This window comes from Centropristis striata, chromosome 5 (genome assembly GCF_030273125.1).
Source record: "Centropristis striata isolate RG_2023a ecotype Rhode Island chromosome 5, C.striata_1.0, whole genome shotgun sequence".
Classification (NCBI taxonomy): domain Eukaryota; kingdom Metazoa; phylum Chordata; class Actinopteri; order Perciformes; family Serranidae; genus Centropristis; species Centropristis striata.
Genome location: NC_081521.1, coordinates 22,628,550 through 22,645,581, shown reverse-complemented (window position 1 = coordinate 22,645,581; position 17,032 = coordinate 22,628,550). Strand labels below are relative to the sequence as shown.

The 17,032-nt window shown below is 42.3% G+C and overlaps 2 protein-coding genes across 6 annotated transcripts in view; one reads left to right on the top strand and one right to left on the bottom strand.

Moving 5' to 3' along the window:
• The window catches only part of noc2l (NOC2-like nucleolar associated transcriptional repressor), a 31,099-nt gene extending 21,840 nt beyond the window's left edge, over positions 1–9,259 (top strand). For both annotated transcript variants that reach the window (XM_059332343.1, XM_059332344.1), the window contains exons 15-18: positions 3,308–3,421; positions 3,640–3,775; positions 7,009–7,110; positions 8,942–9,259. In XM_059332343.1, the coding sequence (XP_059188326.1) occupies positions 3,308–3,421; positions 3,640–3,775; positions 7,009–7,110; positions 8,942–9,069 (480 nt within the window). In that variant the 3' untranslated portion in view covers positions 9,070–9,259. The remainder of the gene's footprint in view (positions 1–3,307; positions 3,422–3,639; positions 3,776–7,008; positions 7,111–8,941) is intronic.
• A 1,023-nt stretch (positions 9,260–10,282) lies between these two features.
• samd11 (sterile alpha motif domain containing 11) overlaps positions 10,283–17,032 on the bottom strand; it is a 59,161-nt gene continuing 52,411 nt past the window's right edge. For 3 of the 4 annotated variants that reach the window (XM_059332338.1, XM_059332339.1, XM_059332342.1), the window contains exons 8-13: positions 16,872–16,987; positions 16,491–16,569; positions 15,071–15,864; positions 14,001–14,134; positions 12,268–12,378; positions 10,283–12,007 (exon numbers count right to left, since the gene is read on the bottom strand). In XM_059332338.1, coding sequence (XP_059188321.1) covers positions 11,723–12,007; positions 12,268–12,378; positions 14,001–14,134; positions 15,071–15,864; positions 16,491–16,569; positions 16,872–16,987 — 1,519 coding nt within the window. In that variant the 3' untranslated portion in view covers positions 10,283–11,722. The remainder of the gene's footprint in view (positions 12,008–12,267; positions 12,379–14,000; positions 14,135–15,070; positions 15,865–16,490; positions 16,570–16,871; positions 16,988–17,032) is intronic. The other variant, XM_059332341.1, reaches the window with a different exon arrangement.

The following is a 17,032-nucleotide window of genomic DNA, read 5'->3' as shown; positions in this document are numbered from 1 at the left end:
TGGGCACTTTTCCAGTTGCAGCAGAGGCTTTGGGCCATCGAACAGTCCTGACGGCTGAACCCTGCAGTCAGCGGCTGATAATAGAGGCCACTTCCCTGCATAAACTCTGAGTCTGGTTAAGAATGACCCTGTGGTTATTGGAAGCTCTTATGGGCTTTTGAACCAGAGGCGCCTGTGCCTTAATGAGCAGCCATTAGTGCGTTTTCTGTGTTGACTCGCTCGCTCTGTATGCTACCTGTCCACACAAACATGCTTTTATGTGGCTTTGCTGCCGCTGAGAGTCTTGACATGTACTGCTGATTAATATTTAAGAGCGTTTAGGGATGAAATTAAAGAGGATGGTCTTTGTGTAATTTAGCTGATGAGAAAATGTGTGTGCGTACACACGCGAGTGTGTGCGTGTGTGAACAAAGTACAACAGACAGACAGCACGGCACCGCGGCAGCGCCAGCTCCTGTCGCCACGGCTCTCTGCTCAGCGGAGGCTGTCGCCATGGCATCCACTCCCTGGCATCATGGAAGCGGTAGGTGTCACCGCGGGCGGAGGAGAGGGGACAGCCTCGCTGCTGCTGTGGAAAAGGCCACGGCCCCCCTCTGGCCACCCGCCCCCTGCTGACATGTCACCCAAACTGAGAGCTAGCCTAATTAATGATGCCCTGCCTCCATCCAGGTCGCTCTCTGATGTCTCGTGTCTCTCTCTGCTGCCCGTGTGTGGAAATGTTTTGTTGTGTTTGTCTGAGTCGAGGTTGAATTCAGAAGTAGCTTTTTCTAGTTTCATTTTCTTATCCTATCTTTTCTTGTGCGCACATGTCACCCATCTTAATAACCGTATGGCAAATTGTGGTAAATGTGTTAAGCTAACGGGCGCAGGAGGCCGAGGTCTGTTCACTCTATTGAATTTGTTGGTCACATAATGTGATTTGCTCTAATCAATATCATCCACAAAGACCTTTAGGGGCAGGAGGAGATCTGCTGGTCTCCCCTTTCAGGCACCTTCAATCTGTCTTTTCCAAGTCTTCTGACTCGTATCACTGTCTCGTCTGTCCATCTCGTCCTCCTGGTCAATGAATTGAAAGCCACATGTAGTAAAATCATTTAGAGCCCAAGCCCAGTTGTTCAAAAAACTTTTTCCTGGATCAGAATTATCTGGTTTTGAAAATCCCATCTTTTACCTGATACAACATTTTCAAAATCTGGAAATCGTTGTTCTTAATAGGACCGCAAACGGGTATAATACACAGGATGCGGGCAGTTATGCGTTTTAATTTGAAAAGGCAAAAGATATCACCGGGGATGCAGCTGTTAGAAATCACTCTGACTGTATCATTATAATCATTTCATTTTTCATTGTTATTAATTCTTCCTTTCGAACCGAAAAAAATAAACAACGTAAACTACAACAGCGTAGGCTAGATGCATATACATATACATACACATACTCACATAGGCATCATTAAACAGATGTACATAAACATATAAACATTTACACACATACAGTATATATAGCCCTATACATATACATGCATCTGCCCCGTCTAAGTAATAAGATAGAAATAAGAACCAGTTAACTTAATATTCAATACGCATTTCTTTATATCATTTTGGTCCGAAAAAAAAGGGAGTAGTCTGAAGTAAAAAATACTTATCTAGGCCTATCCCCTGATACTCAACACTTCAAATAAGAAATTTTCTCTCTATATATAGCCACTTAATGTCAAATAAATATGTATTATTATTATTTATTTATTTATTTTCTTATCGGTCAACCATAGTATATCAAACAAATTATATCTGAGAATTTCTATTACTCCCGCAAAGAAAACAAACAAACAACAAGAAAACAAAACACTGAAGGCAGTTACAAGAACGTCCTCATCCAGTTTGCAACCTATACTTTTTTAGCATATCATTTTTCATAAGCCTTTTTAACTTAACAATTGTTGTGCATGATTTCATTTCATCGCTGCAGGTGTTCCATATTCTCACTCCACTACTTGTAATGCAGTGATACTTTAAATTGGTCCTTATCATAGGTGTTTTCAGTACACATGTACCTCGCAGAAAAATCACCACAAACTCCAAAAAACATTCTCATTTTACAGCTAAACAGTCACTAAAATACGTTTCTTGAAACATTTGAGGCAAGAAATGGGTAATGTAGTAACATCGGAGCTGCCTCGTCTGACTCTCAGTGATGTGATTGGCAGCTTGGTTCCAGCTACTCGTCTCTGATTGGTTGTTTTCATCCAGGTGCTGTTGTTTCTTGCAAATGCAATAAGGAGCACTAGGAGGAGGCAGAGGAACATGATTTTTTTTTCACAGACTAACTGTCTCATGTGTTACTGTCAATATGGAGTGACAGTTTAATCAAATATGACGACAAACTTATTTACATAAAAGTTACCAACTGTAGCTTTAATAGAAAGTGATAAATGAAAGTTTTCAAGTTTTGAATTAAAAGACAGAAAACAGGGAATGCAAGTGTTGGACATTAGTTTTGATTGTGTCAGTGTTATTAATATGAAGTGATACATGTTGTAATTCAATATTTTTAAACATTTTATACATCTTATATATTTAAACATATTTTTAATAGCTTATTCAGGAAATATTTTTATGAGACAAAAATGATATATTTTTTAATTTTACTTGATTGCACAAGCTTAACAAAAACCCAAATATCTACTTCACCTTATAATAATAATAATTATAATGATAATAATAAAAATTGAAACGAATAAAAAATACATGAAACAAAAGCATAAAAACTTTTAACAGTTTAACAAATCAAGTGCAGAATATAATAATAATCATATAAGAATAAAAAGTATTATAGCACCCTTGGTTTCTTCAATTGCCTTGTTGTTATCATGTCCAAATCAATGTACCTTTAGTTGTACCAGGCATTAAAATGAACAATAAATTTAAGAAAAAAAGTGGTTTAATACTTTTTTCCATGACTGTAGATGTGTATGTATAATTATTTGACCAATTTAAAAGTTTTATGACATTTTGTACCTAAACATATCCCAATCATAATGAAACATTTTGAACAACATGTACTGACGGTTTGACCTGGATCAAAACTGGATTATGTTTTGTTTTTTAACCAACCATTTTCAAGATTTGATCCAATCTGATTACTGAATAAAACTGTTGCAAGGCTCACTTCAACATATTCTGCAAAAATAACTACCACCTTGAGGGTTCGTGTTTATCACAAAGCTCAGGCACAGTTAAACAAACCCACCCAGACCTGTATATATATGTACTCCAACAAAAGTTTAACCACCCTGTCCTTTTGTCAGGCGGCCTGGGAGAAGCAGATCCAGCAGGAGGGGACTCCCCTCAGCAGGTATTACAGCCAGTGGAAGAAGCTGAGGGAGAAGGAGATCCAGCTGGAGATCTCCGGCAAAGACAGGGTAACTTAAAAAGCACCAACATCCCACTTAGTCATCATGAATCACTTCTTACCGATGTCACTGTTACCCACAAGAGTTGCTCTGTTTCATAAATCATGAAACAGTCATGCTACGTCGTGGAACATTTTACTGGCAGAGCACTTATTTTATGATTGTTATGAACGCAATGAAAGCAGGTTTGTGTGTTATTTATGCTGCTGTATTTGTGCTCTGTAAAGATGGAGGATCTGGACCTGCCTGAGATCAAACGGAAGAAGCTTCAGGAGAAGAAGGTAGAGGACAAGAAGGAGTTCAAGGATCTGTTTGAGTCCGACAGCGACGAAGATGAAGATGATGGAAAACTCACAATCAAAGGCAAGTCGACTCTCACATTCACTCACTTGCACATTGACTGAATCCAAATGTCCACTCCTGCGGACTATAGACTACTTCAAGGCTATAAAAGCAGCTGATAGCTTCTACATAATTCTGCATCATGAAGAGATTGAATATTATTTTCGACATGATTCAAATTATGTTTTAATGTGCGCTTCATTTTTTTCAGTTTGCAACTGGAAAAATCACATCGCATCTACGGTCATGGAAAAATGATTAGACCACATTTGTTTTCTTCAAGTTTCTTCAAATAGCTCATAAGAGTTTAATTGAAGAGCTGATATCTAGACATTTTCTATGGTTTTCTTGATAATAACCAAAATCATTATCAAGAAAACCATGGAAAATGTCTCGATCAGCTCTTAAATAAAACTCTTCTGCGCTATTTTTGTTGTTATCATTGTATTTGTCCAAACAAATGTACCGTTCGTTGTACCAGGCATTAGAATGAACAAGAAACTGAAGAAAACAAGGGTGGTCTGATCTTTTTTTTCATGACTGTAGGTATGGGCGATGACTAAATGATTAACAAAAAAAAATCATATAGTTTATGTGACTATTATCTTGTCTGAGTGGAACATATAGTTTTGCCTTTTTTCGCACAACTTTTTAGAGATTTTAGCTGTTAGCCTGATTGCGAAACTTACTGTTTCAAGCTGCCACCCGGTTTTTCAACACAGAAACAAGAATAATAATCAGATCTGATGCATCAATGCGGAATGACTTTATAAAACCTCCAAAAAGACGCTGCATTTCGAGGCTGGATTACTGCGCTTCTGAACGGGATACAATCACACCAAAGCACTTGTTTTTTCGACACAGGATTTTGGTTTGTGGCCAAAAGAAAGTTAGTCTCTCACAAGCAGATTACGTGACATTAAACGTCATGTTTATTTTTCCGTGGTGGCTCACTGGTAACGTGCATACCACTCAGGCTGAGTCCATATCTGGCACATAGTCGCTTAACCACATGTCTTCCTGTCCTTCCCCGTTTTATTCTCTCTGTCACTGTCTGATAGAGCTGAGAAAAAGATAGATGTATTTTGTTTGAATAATCACCTAATAGTTACCAGAAAATCTAGAATAGTATTTTTAGCTTGGAATGCCCATCCATAGTCACGTCTGAATTGCAATGAATTGTGGGCAATCACATGAATGAAGTCTGCACCCGAAGCGGACTCTCTGGAAGTCTACAGAAAGTCCACTTGAGGCCACATGTGGACCGGATGAATTTGAACAGCCCTCGGCACTTTTGGATCCAGCCGGTGCAGTCGGGCCGCTCAGGAGTTTTACTCGTGGATCAGTAGGCTATGACGTCTCGGCCTCTAGGGGGCTGTGTTTTGTTACAGTCCGCTGCTCTGCACTGCACAAGCAAAGTTAAAGAGGTGATGACAGTTCAGTCTGATTTTCTGGCTGTCATCTCTGTTTCTGCAGCAGCCACTATCCTATAGATTCAGCCACATGAGGCCGATTACCTGCAAAGCCGTGCCGACAAGGCTCCGAGTTATTAAAACATCCATAGAGGCAGTTTCTGAGGAACTGAAAATTAAATTTCAAATAAAAGCTCAAGAGAAAATCTCTGCTTATCAGATAGTTTGGGGAGGAAGTGTCAGCCTGATCTTCTTTTAGCTGTTCCTCTGTGTCTCGTCTTCTCGGGGTCGTCCGCAGGTCACAGCCAGCTGCAGCCTCTCTTTTTACAGCTTTACACTCGGACACGCTCCAAGCAGAATAAAGCCCTCCGCAAGGTCACAGAGGAAAGGAGTAGGCGGCAGGGGGAGTTTTTTTTTTTTTCTTTTTTAATGCATCTGGACTTCATTGTCGGGAGAGTCCCCACAAACGGATGGGCAGCTGCCGGCAAGCGGCGGGCCTCCGCCTCTCACTCTCTGTCCACCCCTCCCTCCCTTTCGTTCCCCCGCCCCCCCGCACACACACGAGCAGAAACCCCCCCGACAGGAAGTACAGGCTTGGATCCCAGCGGGGGTTCCTAATTCAAACCAGCCCAGTGGAACAGCCAGAGGTGGCCGCTCCCACTCCTCTCTCCCTCTTTCCCGCTTTCATTTTAGCTCTCTCGCTCTCTCTTTCTGGCTCTGTGGGCTTCAACCAGCTGCCCCCGCATGTCCTCGCAACACGTGCACCCACAAAGACACACGCACACACACACACACACACATCTCAATGATAGCACACAAATGCACACCCACCACCTTGTCGTCCAGTCTTGAAGAGCCAAAAGCTTTCGGGCAGCTCACCAAAGCTCTTTGTGGTCTCACACACTCCCGGAAAGAGGGGGAGTTTGAGAGGAGGGGGCTGATGATTTAGATTGGTGTGTGTGTGGTGTGTCAGTGTGTGGGGGGGGGGGGGGGTAATAAGTCTTCCAGGTCATTTGGGGCCAACCTCTAAGGTACTACTGAAGTCTGCTACCACCAAGTGAGGGTCAGATAGAGTGAGAGTACGTTTGTCGTCTTCAATTTAGATTGGAAGAGAAGTACCTGATGTTTTAACTGTGTGTGTGTGTGTGTGTGTGTGTGTGTGTGTGTGTGTGTGTGTGTGTGTGTGTGTGTGTGTGTGTGTGTGTGTGTGTGTGTGTGTGTGTGTGTGTGTGTGTGTGTGTGTGTGTGTGTGTGTGTGTGTGTGTGTGTGTGTGTGTGTGTGTGTGTGTGTGTGTGTGTGTGTGTGTGTGTGTGTGTGTGTGTGTCAGACAGAGGAAGTGGCTCTATTTTGCTTCTCTCTCCTCCACGCCCCCAGCCTCTCATCACACCTCAACTTCAAAGCCTGTGGACCCCAGTTGTCCCTTTGGCTAGACAACACACACACACGCAGGCTGCACCCCGAGTACACCACAACACAAATTCAGACAAACTCCAAACTTCTCTCTGGCACACACACTGACTCTCCCATCATCCCGGTAGCTGTGGAACCTGCCTGCTATCTCCATTTGCTATATTTAGGCCGTGAGCATAAGATGTCTGAAATTGCCGGTAGTAAACTGTCATGGGTGTCTGTGCAGCAGCGGCGTCTGTAATCGACTCTCAGTTCCATCTCAGGAGGAAATAGACACTTCCAGCTGCCTCTGATGCCTGGCCCACATATAGGTGTCTCCAAAGTCCTACAGACGTCAGCGATGCACCAACACAAACTCAAGAATGTCTGAAGAAAAGTAACAGGAGACAAAATACATTGTAATGTTTGTTTTTCTTACTGTCTCCCTGCAGGGAAAAAGGGTCGCCGTGGGTCAGATGATGATGAGGATGATGATGATCTTGAAGATTTGTCTGACATGAGCAATGACGAGGGGATGGAGGGTGGAGACTCAGGTTGGTGCAATGTCAATTTCCCACAAAAAAAAGCATCGTGGTAGCACGACAAATTTGTAGTTTTTAAACATTTTAGAGGTCCTCTTTGCTCTTTATTTATTCATTTAGAATTCAGAAGAGACTGCTTTAACTTATATCATCAGTGCATTTATATACAGAGTCATTATTTATAAGGATGGCAGACATTATGAGTAAAACATTTAATTTTTGTACATGCGCCCTTAGTCTAAAAGTCTAAAATCCATCATTGAGAATTTTAGGCCTTAAAGTGTCTTAAATATCATTTGACAAGTTATTTTTATCAAGTTCAGTCTTTTTTTAAATGTGTTTTGGGGAAAAACTTGTCATACTTGAACAAAACCAATATGGAACCAACAACAACTAATGCAAACTGTGGAGCCCGTCAATATTTATTGATTTATCGTCAATAAAATAGCCCCTTCTAGTGGTAAATTGTTACTGTTAATGTTACAGTACTCTTATATGACTAAGAGCAAGTTGAATACGATCTGGCTTGAGAACAGCACATTCAGTTTTTGGGTGAAGCCTGTTTGAAATCACAAAACACTCAAGTATGAACTTTGGCTATAAAGGCAGTGGGGTTGCATAGAAAGTCGGAAAAACAAAGCTGTCGTTAAAAAGCTACCAGAAATCTGGAGCACCAACAAAGTCCACTCTTAGTGTGACATACATGTGCATTAATACATTTATTTACTTTGCAAGAAATTCTGGGACTTGCAATCATAATGGTCTTTTAACAGCCATTTTATATTAACAGAAAATTATTAGTGATGTCTGCTAAATATTCCCTGATTTTAGCTTCTCAAATCTGACAATTTCCTGTTTTTCTAAGGTGGATTATTGTAAATAATGTATTTTTTAATATCTTTTTAGTTTTGGTCTGTTTAGTCGGACAAACTTTAATATTTTTTATTTCATTTCATGTTTTATAAACTTAGTGATTAATTAATAACCTTTGCAGAAATACAGAAACCTAACCTCCGATTAAATATTAATGTACAACTTGACAGAATAGAAACAATCCACTATCCTGTTAAAGAAATGTCAAATGAAAATTAAACTGTTTTAACTGCCGAAACATTAAATATATCCACAAAGATCAGTCCAGCCTAACTTAAAGTGTAATCATTTTGCTCAACATCCAGTGGAGCATCAAAGCAGTTTGAATAAAAGTGTGTCGAGGGAAAAAGTCAATGGAATGAAATAAATGTGGTAACCTACCTCATTTTTTTTGAAGAGATATATTCAGTTATTCTGTAACATTTTAATTTCACCACCTCCTTATTTAACATTTATGAGCAATATACAATAATATAACAAATGGTAATATATATACAGTCATGGAAAAAATATTAGACCACCCTTGTTTTCTTCAGTTTCTTGTTCATTCTGAATGCCTGGTACAACTAAAGGTACAGTTATTTGGATAAATATAATGATAAGAACAAACAAAGCTGAAAAGAGTTTAAGAGCTGGTATCCAGCCATTTCCCATGGTTTTCTTGATAATGATTTAGTTGTACCAGAGATTAAAATTAACAAGAAATTGAAGAAAACAAGGGTCTAATATTATTTTCCATGACTGTATAGAATGTAGTTGTGTTAATATATGACCCATTGGTAGAGGTTGGTATATAAACAAATAATGAATGGCGATATGATGAAATACAGTTAAGATGAGAACCTATAATTGTTAAAAATACTGCAAATTAATTAACACTTAGATGCTGGTGCATCAAAAATAATTTATGTGCACAGATTATCAAAGTGTAACTGTAACTTTTCTAAAGTGCTTCCTGTGTGTATTCTAGATGATGAAGACGACGGGGATGAAAAGAACTCCAAGGCTCCTCAGCCGATTTCGTCCTCTGCTCTGATAAAGCTGGCAGAAGGAGACGAGGATGTGGTGGAGGACCTGGAGCTGTCTGATGATGACTGAGGTTCACACACTCAAGCTCACCCGGGAGAGTTTAATGCTTCCAAATTATCAGCCATCTATATTTAGAATAATATTGGACTGTTTTTCGCTATTTTCTTTGCCTTTGTATTACTTCACCTGTACAGTACAAACATGTTGAAGATGTAATTTTATTAAGCATTGAAATTGTAAAAGAAAAAAACTCAAAGAATCCAGATCGTTTTCCTTGATTTTTTCCTTCTTCCCATAATGCTAATTAATTGAAGCCTGTACGTGCATGTTGAGTGCACCTGAAACGAGTCATTTGTGTCCTCAGTACATGTGCACACCTGTAGGCAGCCTCAGGCTTTGTAAGGACGGGCTATTTGGAGAGAGCTGTGAGCCGGGCCGAGCCAGGATGGGCCGGCCAAGAGGAAGGGTACAGAGAGGCGGGTGTTGAGCCCTGAGGCAGCAGTGCTGTGCCAGGCTGGCAGGGTGGCGTCTGATGCTGTGCCAAGACTCTCTGCCCAGGTGGTAGAGCAGCAACACAGGCTGGTCTGTTTCTGTGCCAACTCCTCACCCACCCCCCGCCCAGACCACTGTCTTCCCTGTCTGTGTATTCACATGCTCAGACACGGCTTTCCTACTCCAACTTATCCCCTTTTCTTTTTCCACTTCACCGCACCTTTCGCCATTAAACTAAAGGTGATTCCGGCCTTTGTTGGGTGAACGATTATTGCATGCATTCACTGGTGGTACAATACAGGGCAGAGGAGTTGTTTGACGTGGATTTAAGTGCCACAATGGAGATTTGAGAATCATTTTTTTGTCGCGTCACTTTTCCTCTGTAGTCATTTTCAGTGAATACAGAATCGTGCGGTGCAGCGGCCCAGCCTAAAGCGAGGGGAAGTCCCATAGAGTGTGTAGAGCGTACTGCTTCAGAGTAAACTCTTTGAAGAGGAAGGTAAGTGTGAGTGGGGGGTGGAGCTGGTCCGGTGTGGGTGGATGAGGAGGGTCAGATTTATCCCCACAGGCAGAGGAGGCCTTGGCCTGCGGCTGAACCTCACACTCTGACAGCTGGTGTTGACCTGACCTCTGTACCCCCCAATGGGCCACCACCCCTTCACACGCACACACATCAGGAGACCACATACTCCCTCCTGCACGCTTTTACAGAAGAACCACAAACACCTGAGGAGGAAATGGCGTGTATACGTTATCTGACGCAAGCACACAAACACGAGAGAAGGCAGAGCAGATTTCTGTAGGATTTATTTCACCTGTGTGGTGAATAGAAAAATAGGATGAAGACAAAACTTTTGAAGGGAAATCTAGAGACTCTAGAATCTAGATTTTTTAAATTCATTGCTTGTGTAGTTTTAAAATAAAATCCATAACAAATTCATTTGCATTAAGAGCTTTGTGCCTTTCTTTTCCCTGCAACCAAGAGAAAACAAAGAAGAAGTATCTTTGGAATCCATCTTAAGGGCTAATTATAATACATATCATAATCTGCTTTATCTACTACATCAAAAGTCCTATAAATACTTTTTTTCCTCATATTTATATGCTGAAGTAGCATTCAAGATTGGAGCGTCTTTTAACATTACACTTTTTTTTTAAATGGCAGAACAAAAGAATATGAACAAAAGTACCACCAAAGTTCAGCAAGTCACATTTTTCTTTAGTAAAGAAAACGTTATTCGTGCAACTACATTTAACAAAAAGTAAAAGTACCACGTATGTAACCTTCAGGATATTTTCATCTTAAGCATGATTCTATACAATTTTGCATGTTTTTCCTACCTCCCACAGTAGTCAACACGAGCATACAATGGCGTAACTTGCCATTGAAGTTTCTCCATTTCACCAACTTAGTAATCGTTTATATGTCCGTGAATGACCGCTCTACCTGTGTCAGGCACTAGCCTACCATTTCCCTGTTGGACCAGTCTTTTTCTGAGAGCGTTAATGCAAAAAGAAGCAGACACGTTGTGAGACGTGGTTTCAATTCCACACATCCGGTCATCTTTGGTATCGGGACAGTGGAATGCATAGTTGCAGTGATAAGAGGGAGCTGGTCAGATCTGGTGCTGTCAGCATATGCTTCAACTCCAGCCTCTAAAAAGACTGCTCCACGCTGCTGTTTGGCCTCGGGAAACAGGCAAAGGAGGAGGAGGGGAAAAAAGGGGAGCGGCGTCTCTTTTTAATTCCTGGGTTCTGCAGGGCTTGTGGTGAAAGCAGTCAGAGAGACGGAGACAAGAGAAAGAAAGTGAGTGAGCAGAGCTTCCTCCAGCTCAGGAAGGAAGGAAGAGTTTCCGCTAGCGTCTGACTGTCTGACTTGCAAGAATGTCGCATTTGTGGCAAGGCTTCGCTCCCTTTTTTGGCAGGCTGTCTGTGACCAGCTGTCTCCTTTTCCTCTTTTTTTTCTCATTCTCTGTTCCTCTGTCGCTTCACGTGTCTCCCTTCCAACCCAGTTTGTTTGGATTCTGCTCGGCCACAGCCACTGCAGAGGAGGGTTGGTTTGTCAGATACGGTCCAGTTATCCTTTATTACAGTCCATTGTTTTCCCCTAAAATTCAGCATAAAGGTCCCAAGGTGGGGCATGTCAGGCAGATAGGGCCCGGGAGTCAATCTCTCTGTGCCAGGTTTAGTTTGATGCAGGTCTGCCCTCCTCACCCCTGTCTGTCCTCTCCTACGAAGGAGTTTTGGCCTCGTATCTTCCCACTACTGTGGAGCTGTTACCATTTTCCTGCTTGGGGGAGGAGCAGCCTGGGGTGGGGCCGCTGTACGGAGAGGAGCTGCTGCTGGTGGAGGTGGGTCTGTGGGGCAGGGACAGAGATAGAGGCAGGGGAGTGTCAGATGACGTGGTCAGGGGGTCTCGATCACGTTCTGGGGGGCGCAGTGCAGCAGAAGGCGGAAACGGGAACGCCAGCGGGAATCCAGTCATGTAGAAAAGCCGGCCAACGCGCCGGGCCACCTGAGGAGACGAGAGGAGACCATATAATTGTCAGTACACCCTGTTGTATAAATTGTATAATGGACTAAAGCTGAATACTTTATTTTAAATAGAGAGAGAGAGAGAGAGAGAGAAGAAGAGGCTGCAGTCTGTGGGGCTGGCTACTTTAAGGTATTCATCTATGCTACGCTAGCAGTTTGTTTTGGGCCGATGGACAGAAACACACATTCAAACACACAAGTCCACTCGATCACACACAAACACGTCTGTGGTGTGTGTACCTGTGAGCGGATCTTGAGCGCAGGCCCCAGCTTTAGTCCCATGGTGTTGAGCAGGTGCTCCTCAGTGAGCAGCGGTAATGTCTCTCCATCAATGGCCTGCTCCCGAAACACCTGGCAGAGACACAGCCGCTTCAGCCACAGCCCCGACATATACACACACTCGACACACACACTCGACACAAACTTACATATTCATTCACACAACCTACAAAACAGTGACTATTCCAAAATGTTACATACCCATTTTAAGAGGGGGGAATAGCTCAAGATTATTAATCAACATTTTAACAAAATGGGGGATGCAGCTGTGAAAAAAATTATATCTAATAGGGTCTTAAACTACAGGTTACCTCTTAAAGGGATAGTTACGATTTTGTTGGGTGTTATGAGGTGCATGTCCATAGTGAGTGCATTACCTCCGATAGCACACACTTAAATTGATATATTTTTAATATTTTCACGGCTTTACCGTGCCATCAGATGCTGTTATATTCATCTATGCTCTCTTCGCCACCAGACTCCATTGAAAAACTGTAATGTTACCTCCGAACACGAGAGCTGTTATTGTGTGACTTTGCTAAATACAAACTAACCCTGTAAAGCAACAGTACACGACATCCAGGATGTATTATAATATAGCAGTAAACAATTATTTACTATGTAAACCTATAGTGGAGTAATGGAGTCCTGACCAGATAACAAAGTCACGCTCCCTCCGTTTATGCTAAATTACTGTTTTTGTCAAAGGAGTCTGGTGGCTTTGTAGAGAGCATAGGCAATGGCTTCAGTTCCCTGTCATAAAGGGCTGTCTGATGGCAAAGTAAAGCGTTGAAAATATTTGAAATATAGCTTTCATTTAAACTGATGATTGATTTCACAACCTCACTTGAAAAAATCTGAACTTTCCCTTTACGCAACATGTCATCTCTTAAAAGAAGTGTTTAGATTCCCAGCTGTCTCTTTAAAGAATATTCACATGCCCATATGTACATGTACAGTGTTATCTGGCTCTCTAGAAACATTCCTCCAGTCAATACTGGCCGTGAACAAATCTGTTACCAGCGTGACTTCAGTGTACGAGATGAGAGGGACAAATTCCACAGCCTTGCCCCATGCATCTCTAAAGCTCATCTGAAGCTAATAAGGGGGGATTTCATACTTGAAAGACTATTTTAAAAGGCGATACCACTTGATAAGGCTGACGCAGAGAGTTGAAGCCTCATTAGCTTCAGCTGAACTTTACAAATCATTTTTACACAGAAAAAGGACTGAGGATTTTATCATCTGTTACAGTGAGCCCATGTGAGTATTATTTGAATACATTTGGAAAAAACAATCCCTTTTTTAAAAATATTGTGTTAAAGATGGCTATAAATTAAGGTAGGATTGGTTCACTTTTCTAAAATTGTGGATATTTCGTTTTGGAATATATGACTACACACAAATACACATTTCATTCACACACAGGCTACAGGTGAACATGCACCCGTACCCTCATTCACACAGAGCCCACAAATATGGCTGCAACTGTAAACATGACCATTCATGCATTCACACATATTCACAGTAAACCAGAAACAAACTGTGCTTCTACCTAAATATGATGAGATGAAGAAGAACTACAGTAGTGTTGCAGTATGTAATGCATCTTGGTCACTGTTTTTCTTCTATGGTTAGTAGTCAGCCTGCCCCTGGCCTCTCTCTCTCTCTCCTCCGTCTCCCCATGTCCTCACCTGTGTGTATTCAGCACATCCGGCCAGGCTGCTTATGAAGCCACACACGTCCTCCACACTCCACTTGCTGATGTCCTCCACAGGGTTTGCTGTGGCTGAGTCCTCCCCATCCATGAAAAGACCTCCCACAGAGCCTGAAAGAGCAGCAGTGGGTGTAAATGATGTGTCAATACAAGCCACGGGTACAAAGTTGCTATTAAGACTGAGGATCATGCTGCCATTTTATAGTGATGCACAGCCTGAAAAATGCAAGCTTAGAGACACTTTAAAGTGTACTGTCAACATTTTTTTAAAGACAGCTAATTTTGTAGTTTTGTAAAGTTTAGTCATGATGATGAGTTTGAGAAGAAACACTAATTTAACAAACAAATGAGACAGTCAGGTGGAATTGGTCCCTAATCTAAGTAGTAATGGTTATTTTTGTGATGAGAATTTGTTGCAGGTTTAGAAAAGACGAGTTTCCTTTTAGCAAAATTCTCTGAGTGAGTTTGAGTTATCTTTGTTTACGCAGTGGATATGTCTAGAGCTTTTATTGTGAAAGGTAGGAATGGAACAAGTGGATCTGGTTTGCGGTGCCTGTCAAGGCGGGGGGAAGAAATAGACTATAGTCTTGGTTTGAACTCCAGAGCCTCCGTGTTTCATACTCCTTATAAGTAAAGGTGCAACTCATAACCCTCAGCTACTTACCACTGAGTAATATTCACATTCTATGTGACAGTAGTTGTGACGCAAACATTTAAAATAACTTTCTGTTGAGATTTGGGGATAAATCAATGAATTGTTCCGACTGGGTTTCAGTCTTCTAACGTTAAGCTGCTTTTAGTGGGAATTGGTACAATGATGAGATAAAGTTAGTTTTCTTATGACTGTGAACAAACGACCCTCTCCTCCTTCCTGTCTGCCGACGTGGCTGTGCTGCTGGTGGCGTGCACAAGGGTCACACCGGGGTCAGAGGCAGGGCCCCCTAACAGGGAGAGGTCTCCACACTGGAGACACGCACACAAAGAGTGACGCTAATGGGTTTCACATGTCAGCTGTGTGTGTTATGTGTGTGTGGCTGAGTCTCTCACCCGTGTGAAAGTAGGGGTTGGCGTAAGGGAAACCAAAGGGCAGTGACTGGGCGTGAAGAGCAGGCAGTGGTGGCATGAACCCAGGTGGCAGGTGGTACTTGACATCAGCCTTGCCCAGTCCAGGGGTGAAGAGGTGGCGACTGGGTGACTCTGTACCTGCTGAACTACAAGGGGCACTCAACCTGCCTGAGCTCTCTCCAGTCTCCTTGGCACTGTCACACAGTCCCTTGCTGCCAGTCTCTTTACCCCCGTCTCTCTCCCTATCCCTGGGTTTACTGCTGGACTTGGCACCGATGCTGTCCTGCCTCTCCTCGCACATCTCTGTCTCACTGTCCGAGTCCTTCATCTCCTCATCCTGCACCTCCCTGTGTCCCTCCCTTCCTCTGTCCTCTCTTCCTCCTGTGTGATCCCCAGCATTGAGCTGTGCATGGGGGCCCCGGCGGGGGGCCTTCCTGGATTCAGTATCTGGCCCAGCGGTGGATCTCTGTGCCTGGGTGTCTTTGGGTGTGGAGGGGGGCCCTGGTTGTTGATGCTGGTGGTGGTTGAGGGTTAGGAGGGGTGTGGCGGCCCCATGGCGAAGCACCAGCATTGCATTTGAACGGCGGGCCAGTTCCTCACGGAGAGGATGGCCCTCTGGGATGTCGTGGAGGCTCCGCAGGGCTGGATGGTCTGGGGGCAGGCCAGGAGGTAGAACTCCCAAAGGGTCGGAGCCCAGGAGACGCTGCTGCTGCTGCTGTCGCTGATGGAGACTTTCTAACTCTTTTTGTCTCAGCAGCTCCGCCGACATCTCAAGTCTAAAGCAGTGAAACACACACAGACTTAAATGTACAGGCCAAATGATTAAAATGTAACAGGATTTCATTTTTACAACACTGCTTGTGGGTATATACTAAAAACATATGACTGGGTCCACAGGTTTGCCCTCTCCAAATAAACCTTCCAACTTTGAAGATATTCTTTGCCTCCATGTTACAATAAACTAATGCCACAAAACTTAAAGGGCCAGTTCACCTCCAAATCAAAAAAGCATATTTTTCCTTTTACCTGTTGTATTTATCAGTTAAGATTGTTTTGGTGTAAATTCCCAAGTGTTGGAGATATTGGCCGTTGAGTTGTCTGCCTTGCTTGAATATAATAAAAATCATGACAGGTTTCCTCAAGCTAATCCAGTTTCTTGTAGGAACTGGCTAGAAAACATATAGTTCCCACATGAAACTGTTCAAAACAAGGTTGGGGTAACTTATACTTAAACAATCTAGATTGATAAAGAGAACTACAGGTAAGAGGAAAAATCTTTTTTTTTATTTTGGGGTGAATTGTCCCTATGAGATTTTAGTCATTATTATTTACCATTATACATGGCTGGCATAATTACACTATTGTCACATACTGTAATATTACAACACACACACACACACACCTGGCCAGATTCTGCTTCCTCAGCATCTCCTGTTGCCGAGCAAAGAGCTCAGCCTGAGCTGGTTGGAGGAAACCATAACCTGTGATAGAAACAGCAAAAAAAAAAACATACCAGTAAGCAAACTTAAATGATTCACATGCAAACTCCAAAATGTTACAGTGGGGGAGAAATACAAATATGAGAAAACTGGTTTAAATGTTACCAAAAGGTATTCAGCAAGAAAACAATAAAAATGCTTTCTCTGTTTACTGCAAAGTAAATCTTAACATAAATATATATATATATATATATATATATATATATATATATTTACGAGTACAGGCCATGCACCCTCATTGGTACCATGAATAATTATTATCTTTAGCATGATTTATGACTCACCAGGGGCCTGGCAAAGAGCGGAGGGCATGCCCAAGAAAGGAGGCCGCAGGTGAGGTCCTAAGGCGATGTGAGGGGCAGTTGGGGGGGACAGTAGAGGCGGAGGGTGGGACAGTTCTCTGTGGACACAAATATGAAAAAGACCAGTTCATTTTGGATTTCAC